Here is a 17,242-nt window from a genome sequence, read left to right as displayed (position 1 = left end):
CAAATAACCTATGCAATATAGCAGTATACAATAGTACAGGAAAATAACTAGCAGTGATAGCAACAAACATCAACCAGTGATATAACCAGCAAGGAACCAAGAACACCATAATTATTACTCAAACGAATAAGGAACACAAGTACAACCCATTAATCAAGTCCTTCAAATATAAATCTTTCACATATAAGTTTTTCAAATAAAAATCTTTTGAATATAATTCTTTCAAATAAAAGTCATTATGTGACACCTCATTTCATAATCATAAAACACGGGTCTCATCCCACTTTCATATTTTTCACGACACCTCGTGGCCATATCTTTATTACAACCGCACAAAAAACTCATGTACCAAAATATCAATGTATATAAGATCCGTAAGATAAATTTATTTTCAATAAAGTAAGTTTACAATTTTTAAACCAAGTAAGAAATCAACAAACAAATGAGTTTAATTTTTGAACTCGTTTGGGTGAAGAAAATGACATTTCCATTAAAATGAAGCATCTGATAGCTACTGATTTGGATGTAAAATTTATTAAATTAAAATATAATAGCAATTTATTTTATTCAAAATAATTCAAACCTCGAAAATCAGTAAAAATCAGAAACACAAATCCTCAGAGTCTCGTACGAAGAGCCAAAACCAACACAATACAACAAGGAATACAAAACACATAATAAAATCAAATAATACATCATGGAAGAACACAATAATTTACATATCACGGAAAAACAAAATAACCAAAGGCAAGTGCAGCCATCGAGAAATATCAACAAAGGGCACTCCTGAGGTACCGCCTGGTAGTCCTAAGTCATAAATAAATTTCAACAAAGGGTACTCCCGAGGTACCGCCTCGTAGTCCCAAATTATAAATAAATTTCAGTATTTCCTTATATCATCGCGGGAGTCTTCACATTTAGTTTTCAAAAATTATTTTTTTCGAAATAGCATCCCGCGTTTTAGCCCACCTTATCACACTGCGTGGCTTTTAGTAGTTTTCCTACTAGCCACATGTATCAAACCCACCTTATCTCACCGTATACGTTTCAACACCTTGACCTTATATCACCGCATGCTTATCAATATCACAATTTTTCACAAATCGCACCTCAAGGGCCCAATATCACCGCATAACATAACTTGCACCTCAAGTGCTCAAATATCACAACATATTATAAATTGCACCTCAAGTGCTCAATTATCACCACATATCAAAAATTGCACCTCAAGTGTTCAAATATCACAACATATTACAAATTGCACCTCAAGTGCTCAAATATCATAACATATCACAAAAATCAACATTACATTATTTTTCACAATAAGGAGCCCATGGCTCGACCATAATGTGCACAAATCTTATCAAAAATATCCGATAGTGAACAACTCATCAGAATAAGTTTCTTCAATTTGCTTACCCTCTCACCTTCACGAATTTACTCATCACTTGTTTGAAATAGCAAAATGCTTATAATCTCAAAATAATCTCATTCGCATGCTTACGTCGATTAACTTACGACGAAATTTTATCGTCCAAAAATGCGGGATGTAACACTCATACTGGTATCCGTTCACAATTAAACACTTTGCCTCAATATGATTTACGACATTTATAACTCAATACCAATTTCAACAACATGAACTGAAAAAATAATTCATCAAGGAACAACACCTTCTTTAATCAAAAAATTTGGCAAATAGATAAATGCCTCCTTTTAAACTTATTTAATACTTATTTGCAGATAAGGAATCCATCACGAAATTATTTTCAAGAAATGTCAACCTAACTAACCACGATATTTCACATATAAAAAAAAAGCAAAGTGGTAATCACACCAAATATACAAACAACCTCCGCAAACAAGGAATGAGGCATGACAAAAAAAGGATTTACTATGTTCCAACAATTTTTCAATTTAATACATAAGGGCGTCTACGAATTTCAACCAATTTAATTTGCACATATAAACCAAGTATGTACTCGTCACCTCGCATATATGGTTTTCAATTACACAATTTTTACATAAGACTCAACGCCTAAGAGGTAATCCTCCCACTCAAGGTTAGGCAAGATACTTACCTTTTTGAAGTTAGGCCGATATTATAGGTCGTGTACCCACTCGTCACCTCGTGTACACGACCTTCACCTAACACTAATGACACAATCATCTCAAATCCTAAGGGGTGGTTTCCCTCACACAAAGTTAGATAAGACATTTACCTTAACAGAGTTAGGCCAATATCCCAAAATAGCTATCTTGCGCGAAACGGCGTTCGGACGGCTCCAATCTAGTCAAAATATTTTTATAAAATAATTACAATTCATATAAAATAATTCCGGATAATAATACGTTGATTTCTAATTTTTATTCTAAAAGTCAACCTCGGCGCCCGTATCTCGAAACTCGACAAAAATTGACGAAATCCGAATACTCATTTCGATACAAGTTCAACCATACCAATTTTATCAAATTCTGATAACGAATCGACCTCCAAATCTTAAATTTTCATTTTTGAAAAGTTTTATAATTTCTCCAATTTCTTCTATTTGATTCACTAATAATTGATGAAAATAACTATGGAATCAGGAAGTACAATCTCTTTTGGATATAGAACACTTACCACAATCTATATGGTGAGAATCGCCTCAAACGTCGCTTCAATCCGAGCTCCATAACTCCAAATATGTTAAAATGGACGAAACCCCAAAATATAACTTCTTCCTAGGTAGGTCGCATCTTTAAAATGCGACCTACTTCAACTTATTTTCGACCAGAAATTGCAGTGAAAACTGCAGTATCAGGCTTCAGTAAATCAATTATACCTTTCTGTACGAATGTTCAAATAATGCATGGTTTAACGTTATGGAAACTAGAATCAAAGGGTTACAACTTTCATGTTTTGATATTTGCTAGATTCCTTATGGATTTCGAGATATAAGCTTCCAAAGCTAGCTCTGCGCATCAGAAATTTCTGGCGATGCACACTACTGTAGCCAAATCTACAGTTAAAAATGATCCGAAATCACTCCGAAACTCACCTGAGCCCCTCGGGACCCTGTTCTAACACACCAATAAGTCTCAAAATATATTATGGACTTACTCGAGTCCTCAAATCATATCAAACAACGCTAAACATACGAATCACACCTCAATTCAAGCTTAATAAAAACTAACGAATTCCAAATCATATATTTGATGCCGAAACCTATCAAATCAATCCGAAATGACCCCAAATTTTGCATGCAAGTCATAAATGATATAATGGAGATGTTTTAATTTTCAAAATCGAATTCCGACCCCGATATCAATAAAGTCAACTCCCAGTCAAACTTTTTAAAAATCTTTATTTTTCAACTTTCGCCAAAATGCACCAAATTGTCCTACGGACTTCCAAATCCGGACATGCGCCTAAGTCCGAAATCACCATACATAGCTATTGGAATCGTCAAAATTTTATTCCGGGGTCGTTTGCTCAAAAGTCAAATCTTCGGTCAAACTTTAGAAATTCAAGCTTTATAAAATCAATCCTTTTATTATTTAATTTTTCAAAAACTAACGGAAAACATGCCTACACACCTCGGAGTAACATCAATTATTTTACATAAGTCATAAATATTGTTACGAAGCTGATCGAACTCTCAGAATCCAAATCGATACCCGGTATCAACAAAAATCCAATTATGACCAAATTTAGGAATTCTTTAAACCTTTAAATTTTTAATTTCCGTCAAATGGCGATAATTCAAGCTAGGGACTTTTAAATTTGTTTCCGGGTATACGCCCAAGTACCAAATCACGAAACGGACCCACCGGAACCGTCAAAACACTGATCCGAGTCTATTTGTTCAGATCATTGACCAAAGTCAACTCAAATGAGTTTTAAGGGCAAAATTTCACATTTTCTTTGTTTTTTCACATAAACATTTTCAGGGAAAAGATACGCATTGCGCAAGCAAATCGAAGAAGGCTGAATGGAGCTATTCGACGTCTCGGAATACATAAATAAAGGTTAAAATTAAAATGACCTATCGGGTCATCACAGTTTGTAATTCTTTTGTATGACTTTTCATTTTCTTTTTTAGTATTGTTTTCTCTCTAAACAATACATACAGTTTTTGAATTTCTAGTTCTTTTATTATACATTTTTAGTTGCTCCTAAATGAGACGAGGATGAATAAAAATATTTAATGTTGTCAAAATACGTTACACTATTAATTTCTTTTAAAATTCTTATTGTGTTTATTCACTTCACTTGAGTTTTGACTTGATTTGATGTATAGTACTATTTAAATGACCAATACTAAGATAAAACCAATATTTTCACAGAAACATAAACTTTATTGCCATAATATTAAAAATGCTACACTCTTTTCCTCTCTTTGGATGTGTGTTTTGGTATAACTAAATTAAGAAAATGTTTTCAATGATAAATTATTTTATGATGTTTAATTATCAAAAAATCTCAAGAAAAATATTTTCCATCTAGAGGAGAAAGTTGACCTTCTTTCACTTACCGCCGGAAGTCATTTTCACCGTTTTAAATTTTAGCTTCATATCACTTGTTCCAAAACATTACTAATAGATTTTAATACTAAAAAGTTTCATTAAAACATTATCAAATTTGCTAATATTATTAATAACCTAACACCAAAAAGCATTTTCAATGAAAACAACTTCCTCATACCACACTTAAATATAGATCCTTTTGTTTTATGAAACTTTAGATTAAATTTTTGTTCTAGGTATCTATTCTGATAAAAAAAAATGTATCAGTTTGAACTCATAATACCATAACTCGAATTATGAACCTTCTTATGAACATTAAACTATTCATTACATACATAACAAGAGATGAATTAGCTAAGCTATTATATACATGAGTTGAATTTTGAAGTTTTTCCCTTTTTATTGCTTGTGCATCTAACTCTTATACAGGTTGTATAGCAGGTTGTACATGTGAGATTTAGAAAACCCCCCAGTTTGTCTAAAAATACAACTCCTCTCCCTAATTATCTTGTATTCCGCTTCTATATCTCAATAAATTAACCCTTTATTGTTTTTCAAAGAAATGAGTAAAGTTATGGGCTTAGAAAAAGTAAGTAGACATGGTGCAAATCAGTATTAAAAAGTGCATACTTTAACAGTATAAAATACAAAGAACTCATTGAAGTATCGTTATTTTATATAAGCATTAATATACCTAAAACGTGCTTCTTCAAACATGGAAATCTTTAATGATTATCTTAAAGAGATATATATGAGTAGACCAATATATATGTAATTGTTGTTTTTGCATTAGTATTAGAAAGTTCATATTACATCAAGAATATGAAGCAGCTAGTTCCCCAGATATTACATATTACAGGCTACTCATTTCACTTTCCGGGTACAAAGTTTGTGGCATAAGCCCAAGCATTGTTGGCAACAGGGTCAGCTACGTGATCGAAGAGGTTCTCAATTGGTCCCTTTCCTGTGACAATAGCTTGAACAAAGAAACCAAACATTGAGAACATAGCCAATCGGCCGTTCTTGATTTCCTTCACCTTCAACTCAGCGAATGCCTCGGGATCATCAGCGAGCCCAAGTGGATCAAAAGCTCCTCCGGGATAGATCTTGTCAAGACCTTCACCAAGTGGGCCTCCGCCAACTCTGTATCCTTCAATCAAACCCATGAGCACAACTTGGGATGCCCAAATAGCAAGAATGCTCTGTGCATGAATAAGGTTTGGGTTACCAAGGTAGTCAAGACCGCCTTCTGAGAAAATCTGAGATCCAGCCTTGAACCAAACTGCCTCACCGAATTTAACACCATTCTTGGAAAGGATTTCAGGGAAGACACATCCCAAAGCACCAAGCATGGCCCAACGACAATGGATCACCTCAAGCTCACGGTTCCTAGCGAATGTCTCAGGGTCAGCTGAAAGTCCAGCAGTGTCCCATCCGTAATCGCCAGGGAACTCACCAGTCAAGTAAGATGGAGTTTGCTCGGAGAATGGTCCCAAGTACTTTGGCCTGTCTTCTCCATACCTATTTCATCAAACCACAATATTTTGTTACATTTATGTCATCAAGTTCTAGATTTATCAAGTTACAATTTTACTTTATCAGTGGAATTGGATTCAATATGGGTGTGTTAAATATCTTTTTAATTTTTAGTGTATCTAATTAATTGACGCGAAAGGAAATCTTAACATAACTGCTAAAGTTGTTGTCGTGTGACTAAGAAGTTAAAAAATTTAAGTCATGAAAATAGTTGTTTGCATAAATGCAAGATAAGGTTGAACACAATATAAATAATATGGTCCGACCCTTTATTTAAATTTTACGAAAGTTTACTGCACCAGACTACCTTATAAATAATCGACACGAACAACTCAAAAATATATAATTCATTCGAGGTGGGAGAAGAAATTAAGAAATTACCAAATGCTTTGTGGGGCACTTTTAACGGTACGTCTCATAGTGGCACGACCACCATTAAAGCTACCAATCTTTCTAACGAGCTCATTTTGTGACTTAAGAACTGTCTGCCCAGAAAATGCAGATTGTTGAATTGCAGAAGTTGCCATTTGAAGATTCTTTTATCTTCTTTGTGCTGATGCTAAGTTTGAAGTGCGTACGAAAAAGTTTACTTTCTACTTTCACTGCTAATGCCTAATTGGGAAGAAAAGAAGGCTTATTTATGGGAAATAATGGATTTTGAGGATTACAGAGCAGCAGCTGCTGATTGGTTCCTGCTTTGGATTTGGATTCCCCTTCTGGGTCTTACATGGCATAAAGAGGTCTCTGCTGTGCCACGTGGCTTTTGAAGATCTCTTGGCTGAGACCTCTCTTGGCTTTTTTGAATCCCTAATAAAGTTGTATTGAGATTTTAATGTTAGAATAATAATGTGGATTAATAATTCCCGCAAAAGAACAATTATACCCTCGTTTAAAGTTGCTAGTAGTTTTGCCCCTTTTTTCCATTTTTTAAATTCACGTGGCTTTTTAAAAATACCCCCCCCTAGAATAAGAGATGCATATCGGGCGGATCAGACGGTTATTTACTCTTAACGATTCGGCTTATCGGTTATCGACTTTTAAATATATTAATCCGCTAGTCACCCGATAAGATATCGGGCGTATTGGTATCAGTTTAACTATTATCGGACAATTTATCGTCCTAGTTGAATATGTATTACAGAGGCCAATTCTGGTCCTTCATGTTACACTGTTACTAGTAGCAAAAAGCCAGTTTACTTTGCATGTATTCCCATCATTTTTCACCGTTACCTTCAATGGTCGTAAAACACAAGCCATTGCTTGTTACTATCTTCTTTTGGCCAACAATATGGTCCATCTGGTGACATTAGGATCCCATTTACCTATATATTTATAACATGCAAAGAAGGAGATTGTTGGCATGTTATAGGTTTGAGCAACAGAAAAAATAGAAATTCTTCAACAGTGGATAACTGGAAATGTGAAAGGGATATTTAATATATATATATATATATATATATTAAAATTTATCCGATAAAAAAATTTAATAATCCGCCCCCAAACCGATAAGCCGTTAATAATAAAATTTCAATATGTTCCCCATCAGTTAAACTGATAACCCAATACCAATAAGCCACTTTTGTGACTTGATTTTCGGTTTCGGTTCGGTTTTGAACACCCCTTCCCAGAATCTTTCTTCATATTCCCACACTCTCCTTTTTTACCATACCCCTTATTTTTCTATTATGCTAGTCCTTGGGTACGCGCTTTGCGCGTGTACCCTATATAAGTGAATATATGATCTTACAAAATTAAGTAATTATTATTAAATAATGTGTTTGAGCTATTAAAAAAATTAAAAGAAAATATAAGTTCCTAAAATTGATAAATGCTGATCTAATTAAGCTAGTTCAATAAATAAAGAACACTACCCTGTAAAAATTCTTATATGCTTTATTGTGATTTTTGATGACTTATGTAGGAATATATGATGAAAAGTATTGTTATTTTTGTTACCTAATACTAAAAACAAGTACCAAATAATACTATGATATAGCTAATTTTGCTCTATTTTCTAATTTATTTCACCGCTAATGCTTTTCTTGTGGAAATAAATTTATGTAACTTAGGAGTTGTATCAACTTAAAAAATAATTTTACTTGCATGAAGATTTTGAAAAGCATTGAATAATTGGTTTTTTCTAATTAGTTAATTCAAAGTTTTTTTTTTTTTGCATTGGGGCTTTGTAATATTAAAATAACTTATAAAATATAGATAATGTTTTAACTCCATTACTTCTCAAACAATTATTTTTCTCTTAATTAAATTTTGAATAATATTTCAAAATTACATTCAATAATTAAAAAATATTTAATTAAGTACACACCTCTTACTTTTAATAGTTACAATCTATAGAAGTTTCTCTTTATAAGAGTAAGTTCCATATAAGAAGAATGAATGTCTAAACATATTTTATAAGAAAATTATCGTGAGAAACTATAAGGAAACGAAAAAGTCTTACATAATATATAATTCATACACAAAAGGATAGTAGTTCAAATATAATTAAGACAATAATATTAATTCAAAATAAGTAAATATTTAATAACGAAAATTTTAGTTGATCTCAAAGTCCTAAATATTAGAAAAATAAAAATTAAATTACAATTTTGTCTATTGTGAAGACTATTTTAAAAGAAAACAAAAGGCGAACGACATTTCGTTAAGGACATTCATACTTTTAATATAGTATAAATGCTTCTAGAAAATAATATATAATATCAAATAATGTAATTATTTATATATTCTATACGTATTTATTAATACAATATTACTATTATTACTTTTAGTAAAAAAAACATTTATTCTTGAATCAATCTATACAGGTACTGTTTTTAAGAGCTATTTCAATCCTAGTTTTATTATTATTGATATTTAATATTTTGAAGTCAATAAATTGCGAAATTATTTAAATTCTTAATTGGATGTTTTCTAATGCTAAACGAATTGTACAAACACTAAAATAAATAAGTGAATGAAACAAAAGCTGAAAATAAGAACAAAATTCCGTCGTTGAGATCCATGAGATCTTTCACATGTTTCCTTTCAATTTTTCTTTTCTTTTCTTTTTAAATGTTTTTTCTCTTTAATATAATACTCCTAAATTTGATTGGAGTTAAAAGCAAAAAACTTTATTAAGAAAACAAACCCTTAAAAAGTGGACGAAACTTTCCTAATTTGGATTGAAAAGTGCAGGAATTCTATAATTAAAAAATTAAACTCATAAATATTAGAAAAATAATTAAATTACTCCTAAATATTATAGAAATAATTAAATAAATACTCCTATTGTAACGACTCGACTGGTCGTTCTGAGCATTTGTACTTCGCTCGGTAGTTTGAGGGCATGCTTAGCTTCGTATGATGTATTATGACTTATGTGAATCGCCGACTTTGGTTTTCAGGTTATTTTGGAATCGATTTTGAAGAATGAATTTCATGATTTAAGCTTTAAGTTGGAAGAGTTGACCAAGTTTGACTTTTGTGAATTTGACCCCGGAACAGAGTTCTGATGGTTTTGTTAGGTACTGATGGTGATTTTAGACTTGGGCATATGCCCGGATTCGCATTTGGATATTCATAGAAGGATTCGGAGCTAATTGACGATAGTTGGAAATTTGAAGGATTGGAAAGTTCATAAGTTTGACCGGAAGTTGACTTTGAGGATATCGGATTCAGATCGTGGTTCCGAAAATTTGAATAGCTTTGTTATGTCATTTGAAACTTGTGTGCAAAATTTGAGTTCATTCTGGGTTGATTTGATGCGTGTTGGCGCTAGTTTTGGAAGTTGAGAGTTAAAGTTCATTTAAATTCAATTTGAGGTGTGATTCATCGTTTTGATGTTGTTATGCATGATTTGAATCCTCGACTAGGTCTGTATTTTGTTATGAGACTTATTGGTATATTCGGGCAGGGTCCCGAGTGGCTCGGAAGAGTTTCAGACGAATTTCGGATCGTTTGGATCAATTTTTGGCTAAAGCAGCTGGTGGCAGGATCTGGTGTGATCGCACTTGCGGCTGGGGTGCGTAGGTGCGATGGTTGCAGAAGCGACAAAGGAGTCGCAGAAGCGAGGTGAGAGCTGGGTGAGTAAGATCGTAGAGGCGGAATGATGGGCGTATCTGCGCGTCCGCAAAAGCGTAATTTCGAGCCGCATAAGCGTCGTATGGCGTAGAAGCGTGAGTTGTTTGTCGCACATGCGTGTGCACAGAAGCGGAAAAAGCTCCGCAGGTATGGAAGCCTGGTCTTCAGAGGGCTTCGCAGAAGCCAGAATTGTCCACAGAAGCGGAGGTCGCAGATGCGAGAATGTAGCCGCATATGCGAAATTGCTGGGCAGACTCTATATACTTCGAGGTTTTGGTTCTTTTCTCATATTTTGAGATGTGGGACTCGGATTGAGGCAACGTTTGAAGCAATTTTCATCACAAGGATTGGGGTAAGTGTTCTACACTTGATTTTGATTTTATTTCATGAATCCATCTTCATTTTTGGCAGTTGGTTGAGGAATTTTAACGAGGAATTGGGGGTTTTAGCCTAAATTTTTATAGCGTGAGTTTTTGAGTTTTGAACATCTATACGATGTCGGATTTGAGTGAAACTAGTATGGTTGGACTCGTAATTGAATGGGTTGTCAGATTTTATAAGTTTCATTTGATTCCGAGGCGCAAGCCCGGGTTGGGCTATTGGGTTGATTTTGAGCTTTTGATTAAAGATTCGATCTTTATCGATTGGGTTTGTTTTCTTTGGCATTATCTGATGTATTTGAGTTACTTTTGGCTAGTTTCGAGACATTCAGAGGTCGGTACACGCGAGATGGCATTTTGGAGCATCGCTTGGCTTGCTCGGTATTGGATTTGGCTTGTTCGAGGTAAGTAACACTTCTAAACTTGGCACTGAGGGTATGAATCCCTGAATATACGTGTTATGTATTTGGTGTGAGGTGACGCACATGCTAGGTGACGGGCGTGTGGGCGTGCACCATGTGAATTATGGCTCGGTTAATTCTGTGGTATAGTGTAGTTACTTAATCTTGTCTTTATCCATGAAATTTCTACGTGATAGAGTAATTAAGCTGTGATCCATGTTAGAAATCATGTTTAGGCTATATGTTTATTCTATTGGGGCCCACTGAGGTTATTTGTGTTGTTGAGATATTTGCTTAAATTGCAGTTACATACTCAGTCATATTCATTCATTGCATATCTTATCTTAGTCTTTGTTATCATTTATTGTCACAACATGTTATCATTGTTTGGGCTGATTGGCATGAGATTTGTGAGCCCGAGAGACTGGAGAGATAAATGACTAAGTTGGGCCTGAGGGCCATATTGTGAGTGATATTGATTGGATCGGGTTACACGCCGCAATAAGCCTTATGACTATATATATATGTGGATCGGATTACACGCCGTAACAAGCCTTATGGCTATATATATGTGGATCGGGTTGCGCGCCGCAACATGCCTTAGGGCTATATTTGGATTGGGCTGCACACCGCAGCAGGTTTATATTAGTGCTTGGGCAGGATCCGCCCCTCCGGAGTCTGCACACCCACAGTGAGCACAGGATCTATTGATTTATGATGGGATCGGGCTACGCGCTGCAGTAGGTACCGTACAATGCTGAGTGACAGAGTGTGTTGAGTGATTGAGCGTGATGAGTGAGAGTGTGAGACAGTGAGATGGAGTACTCTGAGAGTGTGGGTACATGAGTTCATCAATGTGGTGCATTGCATTAACATGTATACTTGGCACGCAGGCATAGAGATGCATCCCCTCATGTTATACGGTTTTGTGACAGCTATGGCATTCACATGTACATTGACATGTAGACATAGAGATGTAATTTTCTCATGCCATATAATAATGAGACTTCTTAACTGTCGTTGAAATCATTTTGGAAAAAATCATAGTTTTCAAACTTACACATATCTTTGGTGTTTTTGGTGTAAGGTTTGATATTTACTTTTATACTTGAAGACATGCCTATTTTCTGTAACTGTGAATGAGCTGAGATATTTCTAGTACCATCTTTATTATTTTGTTATGAACTGTTGCTGGTTATTGGAGTTGGACTCGGACCCTTGTCCTAGCCCGTCACTACTTTCAACCTCAGGTTAGGTTTGTTACTTATTGTGTTCATGAGATCGGTTGTACTCATACTACACTTCCGCACCTTGGTGCAGATGTTAGATGCTGATGTTGCTGTGCACAACGGGAGATGGATTTGAAGACGTGTCTGCATTCCAGTCACAGATACCTCTTGTTTATGGTAGCTCTAGACTTTTAAAAATCTATTTATGTACATTCTCACATATGGTGTATTTATTTCATATTATCTTTGTAAACTTTAAATCTTAAAAGCTCATGATTTGTACTACCAGTCCTTGGGAAATTCTTGTATAAAAGCCGTTGTATTATCATTTCTTTTCTTTAAAAATCTCATTAAATTGGTTAGTTGTTAAGTGGCTATCACGACCCAAAACCTAACATGTCATGATGGCTCATATTGATGGTACTAAGCAAGCCGACGTTTCCAAAATATTCAAGTAATTCAATGGAAAAGGTAGTTTAAAACTTTTTCATATCAGAAATTTTTCATAAAAACCAAAGTTGAACTCAATATATAATCAAAATGCGGAAACTAGTCCCAAACATCTGGGTGTCACAAAGTCATGAGCATCTAGACAAACAAACTAATACAACCAGTGTCCAAGTATCAATACAAGACAGAAAGAAATATAGAAGGAGAGACAAGGTCCTACGGACGCCGGCAGCTACCTCGTAGTCTACGGTACTCGATCGCGCTCGAACTCAACAACCTCCATGATCAAACATACCTGGATCTGCACATGAAGTGTAGGGTGTAGCATGAGTACAACCAACTCAGCAAGTAATAATAATAACTAAAGAACTGAAGATAATGACGAGCTACATAGTTATAGTCCATTTTCAATAATTCCAATAGAGAATAGACATGCTTTCAAATCCAGCAGTTTAAGTCAAATTAATTTATACAGTTCAAGTTCATGTAATCCGGATATAAAATCTTTCAGAAAATTTCACAACAATGAAAGATAGCAACTAAGTGCAACGATAAATGAAAGCAAGTACAACCTCTTAGGCAACAGTCACTCAAATCGTCACAACAACTCAATCACTTGGCTCTCAGCTCTCAGCCCTCAACACTCACACTCAATGGGTACCCGCGCTCACTTGGGGTGTTCAAAATCATGAGGGGCTCCTACAGCCTAAGCGCTATAAGCACGGACAACTCACGTGCCATAATATCATATCTGGATCCGCACGGACAACTCACGTGCTGCATGGACAACTCACGTGCCATAGTATAAACATAAGGATCCGCACGGACAACTCACGTGCTGCACGGATAACTCACGTGCTATAATAATATATCTCACATTCAGGCCCTCGGCCTTGCTCAGTCATAAATCTCTCCAATCTCTCGGGCTCTCAGAAATATCATCCTAAACAATAATAATATGATGCATCAATAATGAATAATAGAGACTGATATAAAATAACAAGTAAATTATGAATGAGTGCAAACAAAAATTAAGAAGATAGTTCAACATGTACACGACCTTGTGGGTCCCAACAGTACCAACATATAGCCTAAACATGATTTCTAGTCAAATTTCTACAACACATAGAAAGCACATATCTATCAACAAGTTATTCCACTTTACAGTTTCCATGGGACAAACCAAGTCACAACCCCCTCGGTGCACGCCCACACGCCCGTCACCTAGCATGTGTGTCACCTCCGAAATAATCACATGACATAAAATCCGGAGTTTCATACCCTTAGGACCAGATTTAAAATTGTTACTTACCTCAACCGCGTAGAACTCCTACTCCGAAATGCCCTTTCCTCTCGAACCAGCCTCCAAATGACCCAAATCTAGCAACGAGCAATAAAATACGACCAATATGAGCTAAAGGAATTAATCCCACAAGAAAAATATCAATTTATAGGCCAAATCCTAAAATTCACTCAAACCTGACCCCGGGCTCACGTCTCGAAATCCGATAAAAGTCACAAAACCCGAAAGCCCATTCACTCACGAGTCCATACATTTGAAATTTATCAAAATCCGACATCATTTGGTCCCTCAAATTTTTAAATTAAACTCTCCAAAATCCCAAGCCCTAACCCTCTATTTTCACCCCTAAATTCCACTAATCTATATATATCTATAAAGCAGGGGCTAAAGGGAGGTGAGGTGGCACTCTCATCGTTCATCATTTGCATTTATCTCTATTACCAAATTTTGCCTTTTTTCTTTAATAAATGATGGAAAAAACACATTCAACAGTCGCTACTTTTCTTTACAAACAAAACCGTCATTTCTTTTAATTCCCTCTAATCTTAAGTATGCCTCTTTCGCTTCCTCTTTTCCTTCCCTGGCAAATCTCCTATCCTTGCAAAAATTCTTCTTTTCCTCTTCTTCCTCCCCTCGCCACTGGTAGAATTCTTCTTTTGTTTCTTCAATTTTTCTTATTACCTTGATTTTTTGTTCCGGCTCTTCCTACTACTTGCCATATGTGAATCTCCCCTGTCTGTTATTATAATTTCCTCATCTCTCTCATATTTGGTAGGCCTTTCAAGGTAGCAAAAGTCTGAGAATTTAAAATTTGAAGCAAATGATAAGATAAAAGTAAGACATTCCTCTTTGTAAATTTTGTAGCTTTACAGTTTTTGTGCTGAAGGTTCTCTGTTTAAACCCACTTGTTTGTGAGAATAGAAGCACAGAAAAAGTAATTTCATAATCTGATTTTAGTTGATCAAGATTATGGTGTCTGCGCACGAAGCCATCTTCACTCCAACCAGAAGAACATGAGTATGAGTGTATGATTATGGTTTTCTTTTTAAAGTCGATAACGCAGAGAGTGAAATTAGCGAGAAAACGTAGGAAGAGTTTAAGTACTTTCTTAGATTTCACTCTTTTTACTCTTTTTTTTGGTTCTTTTATTCTATTTTATATATATATATATATATATATATATATATATATATATATATATATATATATATATATATTTGTCTACGAGATTATCAGGAAAAAAAAGAGACATTTGATATCTTGGTGAATAACACTAATGTTTTTGAACGATTATTATTATACATTATAGTACTATGGAGTTTTTTCCTTGATTATTATATCAATCATGTATCATTTAGTGCTCTTTTTCTTTTTTCCTATTTACAAGATTGTACTGCACCAATATTTTGAGTATATATCAATGCTTAATTTTTCTTTGGTATGTAATAAGGATAAATATTTTCCTTTTTTTTTACCCTTTAAGACTGATTTTCCGCTGATCAGTGTGTGCCATCATTCATCATTTGCATTTATCTCTATTACCAAATTTTGCCTTTTTTCTTTAATAAATGATGGAAAAAACACATTCAACAGTCGCTACTTTTCTTTACAAACAAAACCGTCATTTCTTTTAATTCCCTCTAATCTTAAGTATGCCTCTTACGCTTCCTCTTTTCCTTCCCTGGCAAATCTCCTATCCTTGCAAAAATTCTTCTTTTCCTCTTCTTCCTCCCCTCGCCACTGGTAGAATTCTTCTTTTGTTTCTTCAATTTTTCTTATTACCTTGATTTTTTGTTCCGGCTCTTCCTACTACTTGCCATATGTGAATCTCCCCTGTCTGTTATTATAATTTCCTTATCTCTCTCATATTTGGTAGGCCTTTCAAGGTAGCAAAAGTCTGAGAATTTAAAATTTGAAGCAAATGATAAGATAAAAGTAAGACATTCCTCTTTGTAAATTTTGTAGCTTTACAGTTTTTGTGCTGAAGGTTCTCTGTTTAAACCCACTTGTTTGTGAGAATAGAAGCACAGAAAAAGTAATTTCATAATCTGATTTTAGTTGATCAAGATTATGGTGTCTGCGCACGAAGCCATCTTCACTCCAACCAGAAGAACATGAGTATGAGTGTATGATTATGGTTTTCTTTTTAAAGTCGATAACGCAGAGAGTGAAATTAGCGAGAAAACGTAGGAAGAGTTTAAGTACTTTCTTAGATTTCACTCTTTTTACTCTTTTTTTTGGTTCTTTTATTCTATTATATATATATATATATATATATATATATATATATATATATATATATATATATATATTTGTCTACGAGATTATCAGGAAAAAAAAGAGACATTTGATATCTTGGTGAATAACACTAATGTTTTTGAACGATTATTATTATACATTATAGTACTATGGAGTTTTTTCCTTGATTATTATATCAATCATGTATCATTTAGTGCTCTTTTTCTTTTTTCCTATTTACAAGATTGTACTGCACCAATATTTTGAGTATATATCAATGCTTAATTTTTCTTTGGTATGTAATAAGGATAAATATTTTCCTTTTTTTTTACCCTTTAAGACTGATTTTCCGCTGATCAGTGTGTGCCATCATTCATCATTTGCATTTATCTCTATTACCAAATTTTGCCTTTTTTCTTTAATAAATGATGGAAAAAACACATTCAACAGTCGCTACTTTTCTTTACAAACAAAACCGTCATTTCTTTTAATTCCCTCTAATCTTAAGTATGCCTCTTTCGCTTCCTCTTTTCCTTCCCTGGCAAATCTCCTATCCTTGCAAAAATTCTTCTTTTCCTCTTCTTCCTCCCCTCGCCACTGGTAGAATTCTTCTTTTGTTTCTTCAATTTTTCTTATTACCTTGATTTTTTGTTCCGGCTCTTCCTACTACTTGCCATATGTGAATCTCCCCTGTCTGTTATTATAATTTCCTTATCTCTCTCATATTTGGTAGGCCTTTCAAGGTAGCAAAAGTCTGAGAATTTAAAATTTGAAGCAAATGATAAGATAAAAGTAAGACATTCCTCTTTGTAAATTTTGTAGCTTTACAGTTTTTGTGCTGAAGGTTCTCTGTTTAAACCCACTTGTTTGTGAGAATAGAAGCACAGAAAAAGTAATTTCATAATCTGATTTTAGTTGATCAAGATTATGGTGTCTGCGCACGAAGCCATCTTCACTCCAACCAGAAGAACATGAGTATGAGTGTATGATTATGGTTTTCTTTTTAAAGTCGATAACGCCAGAGAGTGAAATTAGCGAGAAAACGTAGGAAGAGTTTAAGTACTTTCTTAGATTTCACTCTTTTTACTCTTTTTTTGGTTCTTTTATTCTATTATA

At 34.4% G+C, this 17,242-nt stretch overlaps 1 protein-coding gene across 1 annotated transcript; it reads right to left on the bottom strand.

The window, feature by feature from the left end:
- Positions 1 to 5,275: 5,275 nt before the first annotated feature.
- On the bottom strand, positions 5,276 to 6,653 carry LOC138893272 (chlorophyll a-b binding protein 36, chloroplastic-like). The gene is made up of 2 exons (XM_070177146.1): positions 6,427 to 6,653; positions 5,276 to 6,030 (listed from the first exon to the last, which is right to left on the bottom strand). The coding sequence occupies exons 1-2, from the start codon at positions 6,570 to 6,572 to the stop codon at positions 5,379 to 5,381; spliced, it is 798 nt and encodes a 265-aa protein (XP_070033247.1). The 5' UTR covers positions 6,573 to 6,653; the 3' UTR covers positions 5,276 to 5,378.
- Positions 6,654 to 17,242: the final 10,589 nt, after the last annotated feature.

This window comes from Nicotiana tomentosiformis, chromosome 6 (genome assembly GCF_000390325.3).
Source record: "Nicotiana tomentosiformis chromosome 6, ASM39032v3, whole genome shotgun sequence".
NCBI lineage: Eukaryota > Viridiplantae > Streptophyta > Magnoliopsida > Solanales > Solanaceae > Nicotiana > Nicotiana tomentosiformis.
This window is presented reverse-complemented; position numbering and strand designations above follow the sequence as displayed.

Bases quoted from the DNA above. Each gene is read 5' to 3' on its own strand.
- LOC138893272 (XM_070177146.1), bottom strand. From the start codon at position 6,572: ATGGCAACTTCTGCAATTCAACAATCTGCATTTTCTGGGCAGACAGTT. The intron at 6,031-6,426 runs GTAATTTCTTAA...TTGATGAAATAG, and splicing joins AGTGCCCCACAAAGCATTTG to GTATGGAGAAGACAGGCCAA.